General features: G+C 49.0%; 5 protein-coding genes across 5 annotated transcripts; 2 read left to right on the top strand and 3 right to left on the bottom strand.

The window, feature by feature from the left end:
- Positions 1-865: 865 nt before the first annotated feature.
- LTR64_001129 (uncharacterized protein) lies at positions 866-2,628 on the top strand (the record flags this gene model as incomplete). The annotated part of the gene is made up of 2 exons (XM_064895510.1): positions 866-988; positions 1,048-2,628. The coding sequence occupies 2 exons, from the start codon at positions 866-868 to the stop codon at positions 2,626-2,628; spliced, it is 1,704 nt and encodes a 567-aa protein (XP_064758197.1).
- Positions 2,629-3,748: 1,120 nt separating this feature from the next.
- On the bottom strand, positions 3,749-6,241 carry LTR64_001130 (uncharacterized protein; the record flags this gene model as incomplete). Its single annotated transcript, XM_064895511.1, has 4 exons — positions 3,749-4,294; positions 4,359-4,439; positions 5,009-5,533; positions 5,612-6,241. 4 exons carry the CDS (start codon positions 6,239-6,241, stop codon positions 3,749-3,751), a joined length of 1,782 nt encoding a protein of 593 aa, XP_064758198.1.
- A 998-nt stretch (positions 6,242-7,239) lies between these two features.
- On the top strand, positions 7,240-10,697 carry LTR64_001131 (uncharacterized protein; the record flags this gene model as incomplete). Its single annotated transcript, XM_064895512.1, has 2 exons — positions 7,240-8,641; positions 9,592-10,697. The coding sequence occupies 2 exons, from the start codon at positions 7,240-7,242 to the stop codon at positions 10,695-10,697; spliced, it is 2,508 nt and encodes an 835-aa protein (XP_064758199.1).
- A 2,198-nt stretch (positions 10,698-12,895) lies between these two features.
- TMP1 (Thymidylate synthase) lies at positions 12,896-14,164 on the bottom strand (the record flags this gene model as incomplete). The annotated part of the gene is made up of 1 exon (XM_064895513.1): positions 12,896-14,164. The coding sequence occupies one exon, from the start codon at positions 14,162-14,164 to the stop codon at positions 12,896-12,898; it is 1,269 nt and encodes a 422-aa protein (XP_064758200.1).
- Positions 14,165-14,679: 515 nt separating this feature from the next.
- Positions 14,680-17,490, bottom strand: LTR64_001133 (uncharacterized protein; the record flags this gene model as incomplete). Its single annotated transcript, XM_064895514.1, has 1 exon — positions 14,680-17,490. The coding sequence occupies one exon, from the start codon at positions 17,488-17,490 to the stop codon at positions 14,680-14,682; it is 2,811 nt and encodes a 936-aa protein (XP_064758201.1).
- Positions 17,491-17,852: the final 362 nt, after the last annotated feature.

The raw sequence follows: 17,852 nt of genomic DNA on the forward strand, positions 1-17,852 counted from the left end.
ATGGACTGTTATCAGGTGTATCTAGCCATTTCATGGATATTATTGGCCTCAAGTGTCCAGTCCTTCCTCTGTTGGTGACACATTGTCAAAGCCTGATCAGGCTGAGCGTCATGTACATGCCTATCTCGTACAACGGCACTGTATCTGCTTCTCAAGTGACCTGTATCTTCTGCACCGGAAATATGATCGATGCAGGTGGCCTGCTGGGACATGGATCCGGGAGGTCGTCGGGTCAAGGCTTCAAAACCATTTGCCGAAACGTGTTCTGTACAAACTGATCCAGGCATCATCGGAACAGCAGTTTATCTGACAGACAGCCTATTTGACATTACTATCTCGATCATCTGACTGCCAAATCGAGTCACTGTGGCTGCGCAAGCATCCAGATCTGACTGCGCTTTTCGGGGTGATCGGTCTGAAGTGGAGCTCAAGGTGGGCAAGGATGCGGCAAGCCACCAAGGAAAGCACGAGTTGGCGGTGAGCTTGAGCAACTGACGCAAGAGTCACTGGTCACAGGTACAGCGACGACTGGATATACTTCCACATCTCTTCACCTTGACCTCGTGTTTGGGTGCATTTGTATATCCGCCATCAATCACCTCGTCACCACTGTATGCGCTGGATCTTGCCACTGACGACGAAGCTGACCTTCGTCGCACCCACCTTCTCTTGTCCTACGACCTCCAGAAGATCGCTCGTTCGCTTCGTATCACCCTCGAATAGACGGTGCTGTTTCACGACAACGTTGCACGAATGACGGCTTATTTGCGTTTGTTTGCTACCCAGACTTGCGCCTTGCATTCGTGATGAGAATAGCCATCGTGGTTGATTGAACAATCCGCTTAGGCACGAGCTAATAGCGACAATGAGCCGAGTACCAAACCAGAATGGAAGCGATTGCAGTATAAACTGGGAGTACTTCATAGGCCACAACAAAGCTGCCTCACCCCAGTTCGACGAGCTGTGTCGCGGATTAGCCTCCGTCATTGTGAGTCGAAGTTCTGCAACAAACCCATATGAACATTTGACTAACAACGTGCCCTGCAGCGTAAGCTTGAGCCTGCCCGCGATTTCGATCTTTCTCCGAACCGCCTAGCCAACTTCTATCGCGCCTGCGGTGCCGACTTTGACGAACTGTTCAAAAATACTGGCGAACACGGCTTGTCCTTTCTGTACCGAACCTTGGGCTGCTATCACAGTCTGCAGCCTACACGAAATGCTTTTGAGGCTCCTTCTATCCCTTGTTTGACTGAAGATGGCTACGTACGGTGGCAGACGTTACAGCTTTTATTATGTCCAGACGAGCATGCAGCAATTGTTCAAAAGGCGGTCGAACTGTACGATGTGCCTCGCAGAGCAGGCATTGCTTTCCCTAAAACTGTCCCTCGAGAATGTTTTCCTGCCCGACCAGATGCCGACATGGAGAAATGGCATCGATTTGTCACTTCCCAAATCAACGCTGATCACTACCAGCGACGTCTGAAGTTCTCGCCTTACCAATCACCAAATATAGACGGTATCAACAGTTCTGGAGGCTATTTTCCGAAAGCACCGCCAGTGAGACGTCCTTCCAATGTTCGGAGGGGTGAGTCTCGATCCGACGAAGAGCTAGCACGACTTGAAGCTGCAAGAGAAGCTGCACGTCGGCGCAGCAGTGTTCCGGACATCGCTTCTCCCGGAGGCACCCTCTACAGCGAGAAAGAGGCTGCAAGAAAGACCCGCAGTCGTTCTGCTAATCGTCCTGTTAGTGATGGACATCGCTATCAACCCCCACCTGGTCCAGACAAAGTCTATACTCCAGCCTCCAACCATAGGTCGTCCCATAGTGTGTCATCTCATCGACATAGTAGCAGCAGTGTTTCTGTTGATCGCTCCTCCGGACGCAACCGACGCTCCCGTCGAGATGCTTCCTCTGGGTCTCGAGTCGATACAGCAAGCGACGTGAGCTCAGAAGACTCTTATCATGCACGACCTCCTCGCCCTGCAGAAGAAGAGAACTCGCAAAGACGAACACGTTGGGGCACTTCGCTCATGCCAAGTTTCTTCCTATCCAACAGTAAGCGACGTCACTCCAGTGATGGACGTGTACCGACGCTCCAGGATCAGAAAAGATCACCACGACGAGGTAATTCTATTCGTAAGTATAGGACTGAAGCAGTAGAACAACCACCTCCAAATCGCCAGTTTGATCCTCCTCAAGACCGAGCATCAAGCAATGTTCGCTTTGTCAAAGTTCCCAGCAACAGTGGTCCTGCCCAAAGACCGTCCGAAACGGCGCACCAACAACCAATTCCGCCACCAAGCTCTTACAGATATCCCGAACCACAACCATATTTTCCTCCTCCACAGGCGCCTGGCTCTAACGTACCAAATATACATTACATACAGCCGACACCACCTCCACTACCTCTGCAAACTGGCCCCGGGCAACCTGTCTCAATGACTTCGAATCACTTCGAAGCACGAAAGCAGGGAGTCCCCACACGCCTCTCTACAGTCAGTGGCGTGAACGGTCGAAGATATGCACCCTCTGACGCCCGAAATAATGTCGATCCAAGCCCAGTCATGACCAATAGAAGACATCGGACTTCGAGTATGAGACAGCCAGCAATGAGCACTACGATGTAGATTACGGTCAATGCTATTAAGAGCCCATTTACGAACGATATACCCGCGATACAGCAGATTTGATGGCGTTACGGTGGCTTTTTTGTCGAAACTTAACATAGCAGGATGAAAACAGCTCATTCATAATTCGAACATTGGAAACGATATGGTGAAGCATGGCGTTATACTTGGAGTCTTAGAAGACAATTTCGTGCGCAAGCATAAATGGTATTCTGCTTGTTGGAGACTTCCAGCATTCGTGAACTGTTCCTAGGATGGCCTCCAGGTCTCACATAATTACCATTTAAACAGTGGGTAGCACCACACTCTATGAGACTCATTCGCCAAATTTGACCTTTACCAGTTCCTTCTTCATGCCTGCTTGGGGATATCCATCTCTTCACGCCTTTTCAGATTGTTCACCTAACTTCGAGACCACTATAATTTTGCGCTCTTGCTGTTCTTTGATCTACCGTATTACTGTTTTGTGCGTCGGCTCCTTCCGGGCTTCAGCTTTAGAGCTCGACGGGACTTTACCACTGAGCTGATAGAGTGAAAACGATCGGTGGGCACCAGCTTACCACCAGTCCTGTCCATTGAGCGTGATGTACCAAAGCAGGCAGAACGGGTCGTAAGCGCGAAAAAGAGCATAGAGAGCACATGGATAAACAGCAGATCAATTTCTCTCTATTGCATCTACCTCACAACTCTTTCTCGTCTTGTTCTCATTCATGGTCTCCGCTGCCTCAGTCCCTTCTACCTGCATCAAACGGCCCACTATCAGCTCCGACAGCACTCATTCCCTTATTATCTTCCCAGTTGTTTCTCAACCTATTATCGTAGACTGTGCTTGACTCTGCCTCTCCATTTGTGTCTACCCAGAAGGATCCAAGCTTCGCGAAAACACGTACAACACCGTCATGGTCAGCAAGGCTATGATCACGGTCGCTCGATCATCAGGACCAACCTGAACATGACTCTGAACGACTTGCTCCGCTCGTTGTGGTTGTTGCTGTTGAAATGATCCAACGAGCAGTATAGCAGATTTTGTCGGCAACTGTAGTGGGGCGGGAGCTGGAACTGGGTCTTCAGCGACATCACCCCAGCCGGGGTCATCGCCAACGGTGTGTCTAGGATCGTCCTAGGTGGCTGGGCCCCAGTCGTTAAGATCGGGTTGTCGCGGTGGCTGCGCGGCAACCTCGTCGGGAAGTATCTGTAATCGCACTAGAGGTCGAACATCGGCTGCGCGATCCTGAAGAGACAAAGCGCCCCACAGTGGGATTGCTGGGAAAGATGGGAGCAATCGACCGCTGTAGGTGAGTCGTTGGCGGTCTGGAGGAGGATGACTTGGGTGTACACCCTGGATCCGAAGTCGTAGATCATGAACTGTGTGTCTGGATGAAAGGACCAATGGGTAGCCTGCGTCAATGGTGGGATCTCTTTCCTCATCCAGCACGGTTACGGCCAGTACCCCACTGGGGTTACCAGGTAGATTATCCAGGTAATCGGGAGGATCGGATTCGACGTCGTTGTCTGCGTTCGCCGCATGCTGCGATTCATGCGTTTCAGCTGAATGAACTGACCGATCTGCATTTGTGCCTGGCGCCGCCGGCGGCGGTATAGCTGGATCAGCGTTGTTCTCTATCATGGTGTCGCCAGAAGAGTCAAAGGTCCACGGTCGATCCTCCTATTCAGGAAGTAAGTTGGCAATCTTTCCAGGAGATGAAGCAAATGTAGGAATAGGTACTTACATTTTCTGCCACGGCTTCTGCCTGTATCATAAACAGTGCTTTCTCTCTAGCTCTAGCAAGATTGAGAATTGTCGACTCTTCCTGGATGCGAGCAGCGAGAACAAGCACAAGGCCTAAGCAACGCTTTGTGCGGGATGTTTGTCGCTGAATCACCAGCAAACAGACTATGTGGTGGCTTGGTTTGGGTGTTAGTGTTTGAGCAAACAATACACTGCTGCTGGCTTGAAAGCAAAGATTCCATCAATCTTGGAAGCAGTAAGCCGGAAATGTCAGATGTCTTAGGACAAACACAACATATTCAGTTTCTGAACAAGCCCGTATTTTCTCTTTGAGCGTTGCGTCAGACAGGAATAGCCATGAGTGACAAGGCGTGGCTTTGTCCAGAGTATTGAGAACGACTGGCTGAATATGTCAGCACGTCCAAATCGACAGTCCAGATCGACAGACGATCCTCCTGTCAAACAGCCAGGCCTAGCTCATCGCAAGCCTTCACGGTATCTCCAACACCAAGTTGGTCGCATGACATCAGCAAATCTTCGAAACGCAGTAGCTGCAGCACCTCTAAACAATGGAAGTGCTCAGGTGAAATGCCAGTCAGGACAGTCCTGACACTCGAAGTCTTCCACACACTCAGGAACTCCGTCATATACCTCAAGAACATTCTCGATGACATAGTTGATGCGATGATTTGTCACACTGACTCGCCAACCTTTGTCCTTGACCGTGTCGTACGTGCATTTCTTGCCACTATGGCAACGACTTTCCAAGCTAAGTCCCCAGAATGCGCATAGTGAGAATAATCCAGTGCAGGAACCTTCGAAAATCGGGTCGGCCGTATTTCCAATGTGATACATTGTTGGTCGCCGGACTCTGTCAGTTACGTCCCAAGGTAGCAGTCCCATTCGCTGAGCAGCGAGGCGTTCGCCTGGGGCCTCATAACTGACGGAAGGTATGTCGAGTGTCAGGCCAACCAAAGAGGCTAAAGCACCACCAAGTGAGTGCCCAACCAGCCAGAAGGTTGCTTTAGGGTATAGTCCCTGGATCTGACCAACCACGAACATTGCAGCATCGTAGTATGAATCATTTTGAAGCAGCGAGGTCGCCAAACAGTTCGAGTCGCACTGAAATTGGCCTGTTGAACAATTGCATACCGGCGCATAGTGATATGGATTTTGCTATTAATTGTCAGCTTCGCAAATATGTGAGGATGATATCACTGATCAGGCATGCGTTGGGACTTCACAAGCACTTACTGCTCCGCAACAGCAGCTGAACAATTTGTTGTCATTTATCTGGTCTTGTCCCGAAATTTTGTCACGTGGATCAATAGTGGTACCCTTGAAAGCCACGATGACATTGCCATAATCCTCAGTAGTGAATACATGGCCTCTGATACCATCTCCTTCCCAGCCAAAACGGGATGTGAAGTTGTAGCCAAGACTTGTGTTCAGCCAGCTGGGTTCTCTGGGGTCGAACAGGTACGCGTCGCTCGTCATCTTTGCCAGATTTACCACGGTCTCTTTATCAGATGTGTTCGGAACAAGATTTGAGGCTTTGTCAATACGTAGATTAACCTGCTGCAGTTTGCCTACTTGTAGATCGTTCTCGTGCTCGACATTGTTTCCATCATGAGCTCTCACCTTCAGAGTTGCAAATGGTTGACTTGATGGATGCGAATCGACCATCTCAATGCTGTCCTTGATGTCAAGGGGGGTCGAGTAAGCTGCATGCTGGCCTAGCCTGTAATTGAAGACATGCCGGAGCCTAAAACCGGCCGCCCTCGTATCTGAATCGCGATCCGAGCCTGCATTCAAGGATGACTTTGCAATGCCACTGAGCAGAAGGTAGAGCAAAGCTCTTATTAATGTCTGAGCTGGAAGCATCTTATCTCGCGACCGTGCGGTGACTGTCGCTGCGAGTCGCTGTAATTATCTGAAGTAGAAGTCTCAGGGAACCTCAGCTCATTGATAGGCAGCCATCAGTACGATACGCGTATTATTGTCCTTATCGTGAGCCGATTGATGGCTGTAAGCTAGAACACAGGTAGTATAGTGCATACTATGGCATGCAAGGAACAGAGCTCGCCATGTTTGGCAATCGTTCGAAAGGGTCAACTCTCTTAAATCGTGACATGAAGTGAAGACGTGAATACTGTTGTCGTCCAGGATACCTACGTCGTTGGAACGTTCGGTCAACAGTAGAGCACTGCAACCATGGCTTACAGAATGCCATTGAGACATATAGCGCTAGTGCTGGCTAATCTCGACACGGGTCGGGAATCTGAATCTTTGGCGCAGTTTAAGCATAAACCTTATCTGGTACTAGTGATCTTCCGAGAAGTGTTGACGTTAATGCTGGAAGCACTTGGGAGAGGACACGGCTGGGTTTTGGTTTCGGATTATCCATCTCGTCCCACGATATAGTGCTTCATCAGCGTGCGCATTTGCTATGCGCTTCGAGAATTCATGCTTGAAGTCTGGTAATCATCAGATGAAGAATGTCCCACAGCATCTACTCATAGTGAACAGTCAAGGCGTCATGCCACGCCAGATATCAATTTCCGTTCTTGCCCAGCCTCTTGAAATATGCGATCGTGGTCGATCTGGGCGTTCGTATGCGCTAGCATAGTTGGCTCGAAATATTTGCCAATCGTTATCGATCTTGGTGACTAGTACCTGAATATGCAGGAACGACCTCGCTGGAAAGGTGTTGAGTTTCGATCTACTATCTGGCACTATGACATGGATGGCGGGTTTGGTGAGGTCAACATGGCGCTGTGCTTCGCAGCAGTGCAAGGGCAGACGTGTATAGTGCTTGCATATATTCGTGTTGGACCATACCTACCTCCTGCTTGTTCTCACAATCTGTCCAATCTTCCAGTATGAGCGCAGCTGCCGGTCACAGACAGCCTAAGTGCCATGTCCTTAATTTCTCCTATGACAAGAAGGAGAACTGCGAGTTGACGGTTTTTATCAACAGTGTCCGAGTTCACATTGATGTTAATGCTGAGAAGTTCAAGGCAGGCTCAGGTCCTGCTGCCAAGCTGGGCCGCGAGTACAGGGAGCTTCTGTCAAAGGTAAAGGAGGCGGACGAAGACTTCTCAAGACCGTGTTCGAAGGAGAATCTGAGAAATGGAGGCAAGAAGCAGGATTCCGGAACGAGGGACACAGATGGCGACAACGACAGTGGCATCGACATGAGTGAAGGTCACGACAAGATTGCCTACCCTGTAAAGCAAGCACCAGAAGATCCAGAGAAGACGTTAAGTGATTGGATGCTAAAGCCGTTCGGAGCTATCTTCGCTGAGAAAGCTCCTGCATCTGGCGTAGTAAGAGAGCAGTCTGTGCAAGATTGGTATAGAACCGCGACGTTGTTCTTTGATCTCGAGTTTGAGAATGGACAACTTGTTGCTAGAGAGTTAGAAGCGACAATCGAGCTTGAACAGCGAATGAGCGATATCGTCCCGAGAATGCACGCGCCCAAATACATCAGGACTGACAACATACTGTGGTACCGGGCCGAACAGCTGACCGTCTTGGAAGAAGATGATATGCCACCACCGTATCACCCCAGTCTCGTGAAAGTCGGCGAAGAGACCTTTTTCTTGAAGATGATTGATCCAACACAACCACAACCCTTCAAGCGTGAGATACAAATAATGAGGAAAATCGAAAAGCTGGGTTTGCATGAGAAGTTGAGGGTTCCGTTAGTGAAGGGTCTCGTAGGATTTGAAGACAGCAAAACAGAAATGATGGGCTTTCTCCAGACCGTGGTCGAGGATCCTATACCATTAACCAAACTGTTGGACGACGATGTACCACAACGCAAACGCGATTTATGGGCTAAGGAGTCAGAACGTATGAAGAACTTGCTGCACGAGCACAAAATAATCTGGGGAGATGCTAAAGCTGACAACTTTCTTGTTGACAAGCATGATAACCTATGGATCATCGACTTTGGAGGTAGTTTCACCGAAGGATGGGTGGATGAGGAGCTCATGGAGACTGAGGAAGGGGACGATATGGGTGTGGCGAGGATAGTAAACGCCTTACATGATCCGAGTGCCAACACTTTTGATCCGGATGAAGGTATGCCACCCGCACATGCTGCATCCCTAGCACCACACGGACGAAAGCGCAAGACGTCTCAAACGACCGAAGACGATACCAATAGTGAAGCCGGAGAACAGGCTGAGGAAGAGGCAATCCCGAGAAAGCGTGTGCGAACAGGGACCGCGACTGAGTTGAAGCACGAGCAATCTGAGAGCGAGGAAGAGGAAGAAGGTACAGATCAAGATCGTTACTGCTTCTGCAATGGGCCAAGCACTGGCAATATGGTCGCTTGCGATGGCAAGTGCGACCTAGGATGGTTCCACTTCGATTGCGTGGGTTTGCAAGAAGCACCGAAGTCCAAATACTGGTACTGCAATAAGTGCAAGCAACAATAGATCGGCGTGTTCATGGAGTGTAATACTAGTAATGTCTTTCCCAACGTCTCCCAGCGGACTGGGAAATGTGTATATATATCAGCTTGTTGAAGAGGGCAGTCGTGACCCCAATTTTACAGGACCTTGGCCATCACTGCAAACGTGGAAATCGAAGCTCGTTACAGTAGCAAGTACCTCAGTCTCGTATTCAGACATAAGGTATTGTTGCGGACGAGCCGACTCTGTCCTTCATCTCAAACAATCACTTTCTTAACGAAGTAAACTCGATCAGCCAACAACATAAATGCACAGCTCCGAACACGATCAGAATAAATTTGGTACACTTCGCCAGTCTGCAAAAACAATAAGGTTCGGTAAGACGCGTCGATACGTACACTAGCGTCCGTGTATCGATGACGCGTGGTAATTACATCGCGTGGCGGCGAACAAGCTGTATACGTCATTCGTAAAGAGCTTACAGCAAGTGCTAACAGCGGTAAAGGGCCTCATGGCTGGACATGTGTTTTGATTAGAACTCGCTAACTCGCGCCGAGTCTTATCTCCTTGTTTGAGTATGCATCGTTGAGAAGCTACCTAAGAGAACTGTATCAGTCGAAATACCGCTTTGAGCTGTCTGTAAATCTATACAAGACTATTGAATTTGCCTTCGAGCGACATTCCAGAAGAAGTGACGCTAGGTTGGGAAACACCCTTCGCCACACTTTGGTCAGCACATAGAGGTCTCAATAAATTGAACCCTCACTGTCAACACTATTGTTGAGACTACGATGAAGACCCACGGTATAGTGGTGGAAAGCCCAGGTGCACCATTCAAGTACCAAGACCTGGAACTCGATGACAGTCTGCGCCCAGACGAGGCACATGTACGCATCAAAGCTACAGGAATATGTCCCGACGACATGATGTTTGCCACGCAAGACAAATTACCGGACATGTTCCCATGTGTTATGGGCCACGAAGGTGCAGGGATCGTGCAAGCAGTCGGTGACAAAGTTACGGCAGTACAACCTGGCGACCATGTTGTGATAGTGACAGCAAGCTGTGGCGAGTGCGAATACTGTGAACGAAAGCTACCTGCCTATTGCGACGAATGGTTTCAGCACAACTGTGGTATGGGTAGAGCAGATGGGTCTAAGTCTTTCCGTCTTCCCAAAAGCGGCAGGAGAGTGTGCAGCCACTTCTTTGGACAGAGCAGCTTCGCACAAGATATCTATGTGAAGCAAACTGGGCTAGTAAAAGTACCCAAAGATGTGCCCTTCGAGAAGCTAGCACCTCTAGCTTGTGGCTTCATGGTCGGAGCGGGCGCAATGCTGAACGTGGTACAGCCAATAAGCAGGATGACTGTCGTGGTCGCCGGTACAGGATCTGTCGGTCTTGGTGCCATCATGGCATTGAAGATGTTACCGAAGCCACCGAAAAAGATCATTGCTGTCGACATCTTACCTTCCAGGCTAGAAGTCGCGAGATCCATGGGCGCTACTCATGGAGTGAACAACAAAGCACACAAAGACCTAATGCAAGTATTAATGCACATCACAGGTGGTGCAGGCATTGACGCCTCAATCGACACGACAGGGGAGAACGATGTCATACAGAGTCTGGTGCATGCGACAGCCCGAAAAGGAAAGGTCGTTACAATAGGTACTGGAGATACAAAAGCAGAAGTCACCCTGAACCTTTTCGAACTAGTCCAAGCTGGCTGCACCTACATTGGTACTCAACAAGGAGACGCATACCCCCGAGAGCTCGTACCAAGGTTGATTACGGCCTACAACGAAGGGAAGTTTCCCTATGATAAACTCACCAGGACCTACCCAGCAAAGGACGTTGAACAAGCTATACTCGACATGCGAAGTGGTAAGACTATCAAGCCTGTGTTGCTGTGGGACTGAAAGCAACGAGTCTGTTCTTGGCTTTGATGCCATCTTCCCCTGACCAAAGCCAGAAGTGACCGAAGGCTTGTCGCCTCGCACAAGCTCCAAACTCACAATTCGCCAAGTTGTTGACGTCGCCGACGTAGCTCAAGTGATCAGTCAGAATAGCTTGCGTTTGGCCCCCGCCAAGAATGCTATCTCGGACTTCTTACTACTTAGGCAGCAACAAATTGAGAGATGCTGCGATGCAACACCTTTCGACCAGGGCGTCAACCACTTCGCGATCACAAGTCACGAGCAATGGTATATAACAAAAGGTTACATTACAACTATGGTGGTGCACAAAAGCGTAAACGATCACAGGACCGTGGATTGAGAGTGAAATACCACCACTGGCTACAAATAGACATCTCGCAGTATACGCGAAGGGCACAACGTGCACTAACCATCGCGCAATCAGTGGTAGTGGATGTTCCATCATCCACACCAGGATATACTTCACGTCCAACAGAGAATGGAAGGGGCGTATGGCGATGGAAGTGTGGTTCAGTGGTATGAGGTTCTCGAACAAATATTCTGGTGGAGGGTGGGAAGGATAATATATAATGGTACTGCAGTAGATGTACGTATGTAATGATATATCACGACTTACGAATAGCGATTGGACTCTTGTCATGGCGCAACGAAAAAAAAAGGTATACATTATCGATCTGCATAATGTGTGTTGAATTGTATTCCCAACAGAGATCCCGCACCTGAAAGCGAACATGGCTGATATGTCGCAGAGCCTGTACAGCCCCTAACCACAGCGCCATCGCTAAATTTGGACGATTTCAATTATCCTCAACACCGTCAGTTCCTTGTGTCTTCCTAGACATCCAACCCGCGAACAAGCACAATAGAATTCCCATTCAACATCCTTTGGCTAACCTTCTCACTAAACTCGAGCACCTCACCACTCTCAACGTGGTAAACCCTCAATATCCTATCAGACCCCTGCGCCGAATTATTCAAATTCTCAACACCTAACTTGGTAGCAACCAGATCCAGTATTCGCCCAACCTTCCACTCATTATTAAACCACATCGCAGCCTCCTTCGGCTTCCCATCCTTGGTGACTTTATCAGTCGCCGAGCAATGCAGGTATAGCCTCTTATCAGTCGGGACTTTCGCGTCGCCCGTCGCGCTCTGCTTGAGTTTATTGAGATTCGCAATCTGTGCCGCTTTACTCGTCGGCTTTGGCTTGGGGCTAACTTGCTTGACGACCTCGTCTTGTTTTTGACGACCCCAGCTCTTTAATCGCCCAAAGCCTAGTTTTAGTTTATCTTTGTTCTGTTGAAAGGCGATGTCTGCTGGTCTGGCTCCGAGAGGGACTAAGTTCTTGCAATCGTGTTCTTCTGGAAAGCGGTGTTTGAGACAGTATGTTCTGTTGCAGGTGCTGCAGTGGACGCCTAGGTTCTGGCTAGTGTTTACGAAGGTCTTGCAGATGGGACTACTGCATTGTTGGGTTGTCAGTAGTGATGGCTTCTCAGTGCTCGGTAGTGCTCCTGTAGAGCTTAGTGATTGATTTTCTCGCCGCCGACGTGCCCATGCTCCTTTATTCGCGCAGTGGTGACCGTCTTCGGTGCGGTGGTCGAGGCAGTACTTGCCGCCGCAGGATTGACATTTGAATGGGAGGAAGTCGAGCTGGTGACAGTACTCGTAGCCGCAGTGGGCGCCTATCGCTTCGACGTCGCCGGCTTCGTACATGCTGTAGGAGGAGTCCTCTGGAGGTGGAGTTGAGGTAGCCATGGCATGCAACGGGTAGTGATAAGCTCTTTATAGAATTGGGAGAGCTGCTGTGTTGTGGCAAAAGACTCCTTGTTGCGTCAAGGAGTGCTTGGTGAGTAGTGATAATCAGGCTACTTTGGCGTATCGCAATCCAGATTGTTAGTGTTTGTAAGACAAGAAGCTTCGAGAGTCACCAGAATCGATAAGGCAATTGCGCGTCCATGCAAGCACTATAGAGCTCCACTGCTGCGCATTTCTGGAGCCTAAACGACAGTGGCTTTTAGTGTCTCTGCTGTAGTATTACAAACAATGACTTTGTATAGTCTGAAGAAAGTGTCAATATCGATATGCTCTCACTATAGTACCTATGCAGGGTTAGAAAGAAATATATTCTAGTAGCACCTATTCACATAACATAACATAACAAGCAGGCCATAATTATTGGTTCATACACTCATCTTCATCTTCACCCCAGCATGAGGTTTATAATTCAGAATTTCGAAATCCTGCAAACTCCATCCATCCACATTTCCATGTCCTCGATCATCTCTCTTTATCCTCAAGCCGGGAAATGGTCTCGGCTCTCGCCGTATCTGTTCTTTCAGTGCATCAATATGATCCATATACACATGCGCATCTCCTAACACCATGTTGAAAGTCTCAGGCACCAGATCACATGCATAGGCAAGCATATGTGTCAGGAGTGCATACGAGGCGATATTGAAAGGTACACCAAGTCCGGTATCGGCGCTGCGCTGATATAGTGTACAACTCAATCTGCCTCTTGATGGTGATAAGGATGCGCTACCATGGGATGCCCCGTTTTGCTGCTCTGCCTGCCACCGTCTGAAAGCTTCCTCACCTTTTGGTGCATCAGGAAAGCTGACATAAAATTGCGCAAGTAGATGACATGGCGGTAGTGCCATGCTTCCCAGATCGCCCACATTCCATGCACTTAGAATAATCCTCCGATCGTACGGCTTGTTCTTGAGTTTCTGTATTACTTCCCGCAATTGGTCAACTCCCTGTCCTTCGTAATTCGTGTGACAGTCTTTGTACTCGGCTCCGAAATATCGCCATTGAAAACCATATACAGGGCCTAAATCTCCTTCTTCACGCAGCGACTGTGGAGGGCCAAGTTTATCAAGAAATTCCCTGCTACCGTTGCCATCCCAAATATGTACGCCTTGATTTGAAAGCTCTTTTGAGTTTGTAGAACCCTTGATAAACCAGAGTAACTCAGCTATGACTGCTTTCGTGAAGACACGTTTGGTCGTTAGGAGAGGTAGGACATGGCTGTATCCTGACGGAGATGTAGGATCGACCTTGGAGAGGCTAAAGCGCATGGTAGGGGGACAGAAGACTGACAGCGTACCAGTGCCAGTACGGTCTGGACGGTGTTCGCCCTGTGCTAGAATCGTGCGGATCAGGTCGAGGTATTGGTGCTCCTCATGAGCAGGGTCATGAACCTCAGTTATCTGGGCTGGAGGTAATGTGCTGGGACTAGCAATGTTGGATAAAGGCACACCCGGTTCTAGAGTAGAGTGGGAGGTTTTGTTGTCGAAGTGGCTCGTATCATGCGTCTTCGTGTTTCCTGGTTCGTTCGTCGCGCTGCTATTGTTTACTGTGAGATTCTCCCGTATGAAGCCATTTGCATGGACTTCAGCTGGGATAGTAGTGGCATCGAGGAGTGCTTGCGTTGGTACGGACGCCATGATAGAGCTTTCAACGGAGGGTGTAATCTAGACCAGGAAAAAACGACCTTGCACTTAGGACAGTACTAGGGACAATGTGCATCGCACACGAAGGCCCAGGGAAATGTAATTCTGGCACGCGTTTCGAGTCTCCCCAACACGCGACACGCGACGGCCTATGACGTAGATAGATACGGCTTCAGGCATGATCTTCCGGACATGATGGAACTGAACTGCATTCCGGAGAAGCATTTCCTATACAAGCTATTTTCAATAGGCAGTCCGCCATCTGAGTCATTTAGTCCACCTGTTCGGATCTGTCCTTTATGGCACTTTTGAGAAGCGGAAGCACGCCATATAATATGAGCTCGAATTGTCGTAAAACGTCGTTGTACCCCCATACCTTACAAGGTGCCTGAGTATATCCCTGTAACAACACCTTTAGTCACATAGCCACTGTCAGCGTCTAGCAGCATACAAGTATGCCTGGTGCATTTTCGCAAAACTCCCCGTGAATTGTTTGATCTGAAGGCCTCTTAATCCTCCTCTGCTTCTTCCTCTGGTTGAAGCATTGATTTCGACTTACCTTTCAATCGAGGCAGCAGTCCCTTCAGGGGTTCCTCCATGACCAAAGCTTTCTTCGTCCGCAGCCCTTTCGCCTTGGCTCCCAGATTCCAGACCTGGATACCTCGATCAGTAAGAATGACCAGCTCATCCTCTGTGATTCTTATTTTGTGCTTCGACGACGTGTCTACCTTGTCATCAACTTGAGTGCTTTCGCCATTCTCGTCTTCGTCAGTTTCGTTCCTTTCATCGGGATACGGTGTTGCTGTAGCCTTGCTATGGCTCGAACTCTGCACCTCTTCGTTATCTGCTACGACGATAGGCAATGGTGCAGCAGATACCGGCTCCTCACTCGCAGACAAACCAGAATCAATCGCCGAAGAGGAGGTTGGTATCCCACTTGAAGCGGTCTGCTCGGAGACACTAGGGGCGAGAGCTGAATGCAAAGCCACAAGTTTGACAAACGAATTTTCCTCTGTGTATGTCGTTGCTTTCTTTGGTCCCAATTCCATCTCAGTGATGTTGACTTCCGGCCCTTTATCCTTCTTCCTTGCAGAGGGCTTCGCTACGGAGCCGTTGTTGTTGATTGGTGTCTGAGATTGATTGTTGTCCGCTTCCGTAAGTTGTGCTGTAGATGCAGCGGATTCTTCTTGCTGTACCATACTTGGTAAGGTCGCTGATGCTGCCTGTTCGACCTCGTCAGATGTGACAGCCTCGCCGGGCTTGTCATCGTTTGGCTGTACAAGATTTGAAGATTCACTTGCTGGAATTGGCTGCGTTGTACTTGACTGAGGCTGGACCTCTGTTGACGAAGATGGTAAAGTTTCAGGCGCTTCCACTGGTGGCGCGGCCGGCATTGTAGTCTGTTCACTCGATGCACTACCTTCAGTCTGAACATTGGTGTCTACAGAAGATTGTTCAGACGAAACCTCTGCTTCCGCGTTCACCTCTTTGGTCTGCACAGCCGTATCAGTTATGACACCGCTCGGAGCGGACCAACTCATTCTATGCGCCACAGCACCATCGAGGTCGATCACGATTGGTCTCAGTTCTGCAATATTCCAATCCAACAGGTTCTTGTCCTTCATTCGATGGTAGTAGTCACTAGCAGGGCATTGCCAAGGCTTTTTCGTTTTCTTCTTTTTCTTCTTCTTGCTAACTTCGTCATCACTATCTTCAACAACGACCTCATCGCATAAGATCCTGGGATTCAAAGCGTAGATATAGACCTTCTTCCACATTGCAATCGCAATTCTTGTGCCTCCATCACTTACAGCAACGACTTCTTTGCCTGTCAAATTGGTATGTAACTCCTCCCAACCCCACAAACGAGCAACGACGGTTGCATTTCCTGCGCTGACATGGGACATTCGCTGCAGGTTGACACGGTGGTCACAGTCCTCTGGATAGTATCTGGTTTGGCTGCGCAAGATGCACAGAACTCTCACCTCCTTTTCGTCCCAATCATGCTCGTCAGAAATATCAATTGTCGTTGTGCCAAGACATAGATGTGTTTGAAAGCACATCTCTTGACTCCCGTAAACGCGGTATTTAGCATGAGTACCGTAGAAGGGCGTATCTACGTTGAAGGTCAAGTCTTCGAATTGGATAGTGTTGGTGGAGGCATATCTATCAAAGTCGTTTGAAGAGACCGAAACGACTTGACACGGCACGATACCTCCCGCATCATAAATCTTGATACGTCTGCCTTCCTTGAAAAACTCGATACGCGCAGCCATATGCTCGGGAGCTTCCTCCTCTAGGGTTGCTGCAGATTCACTCGCGTTGCTACCACGTCTGCTTCTAGGCTTGTCCTTAGGCCATACTTTCCTGCCAATATAATGGAAAGGATAATACAACTCAGCTCTTGGTGCAGTGTAGTAAAACACCATTGCCCGTTCTGTCGGCAGTCCATGTGCAGTGTCTTGGTCCCATAGGATAGCGCATTGTGTTATACTGTAAACGCAGAAGTCTCGAGGAACCAAGTCGAGAGTCCCATAGACTGTGAAAGTCTCCGAGTCTTCCAGCGTGTAGATGTCATAGTGACAGACACGATAATTGTACTTATTGGAAATTGGTTTTGTCTGCTTTGCTGTACCTATCTTGCAATCCATGTGCTGGTGATATTGTTTTGTCAACTGAGTACTTGCCGTTGGCTTGAAAGGAGTTTCGTCCAGAACTTCTGCCTCGGACTCTGAATTGAGACCGTCCAGAGCTTCGCCATCTAAAGGTTCGCTGTCGGGGTCTGGTGATTTCCAAGCACTCAATACCGAAATATACCGCTGCCATTGCACAAGCTTTAGGACTTTCATCGTTGGGGACTGCTGGATCTTCTCTTTGACATGACCATCACCGGTGAATTGCCTGATGTCGGTGCTATCTTTGAAGACCAGAGCACTTCGTACGTAGTCAGCGTCCAATCCACTGATTGCACAAGCTGCTGGATTTAGTGTGGCATTTCTGGCAAGGTATTCGGTCAAATTGGCAGTAAAGTTCAGGCCGTAGAGGCTGTTTGTAGCACGCTGTCGTAGAAGACGAAAGAGCGCTGCATTACTACGAGATGTATCATCGAGGTCAGCTTTGTATCCAGGGATCTGTCGGAGATGGTGTAGTAATATTGGTCGAGTCTGTAGGGCAAGATCGTAGAATTCACGTGAAGTTCGTATTAGCTGGAGGAATGTGGGGGTTGATACCGTGAGGAGGATATCGTGGACGGTCAGATTAGGCAGGCTGACGGTGTTTGCATTTGCTGATGCAACAGTATCTTGTGATTGGGACGCCATTGCCGTGAGCGCTGAGTGGTGAAGGGAAATGTCTCATCTACGCATGTATGAGTGAGAAACTGTCGATTACAGAATGTTACGAGACAGTGAGCGCTAGGTTGCGAAGTAATATCATGCCGAGTCGCGGTTGGTTTTAGTCACAACGACAAGCTTGCTGGCGGTGTCGCAAGGAGGATGATATGCGAAAAGGTACAGTACACTTGGTTGGCAGGACAAGAAATGAGTCAATCAAGTCTCATCATGTCGTAACAAGTGTCAGACAGAAAAGACCAGAAGACTTCATGCACAGGCACCGGTTTGCGAAAGTGCCAGATCCTCACACGAGACTGAGGAGACGTCGTGGCAGTGACTGGTGAAGCAAG

Source organism: Lithohypha guttulata (assembly GCF_036872675.1).
Source record: "Lithohypha guttulata strain CCFEE 5908 chromosome Unknown scaffold_1, whole genome shotgun sequence".
NCBI classification, from domain to species: domain Eukaryota; kingdom Fungi; phylum Ascomycota; class Eurotiomycetes; order Chaetothyriales; family Trichomeriaceae; genus Lithohypha; species Lithohypha guttulata.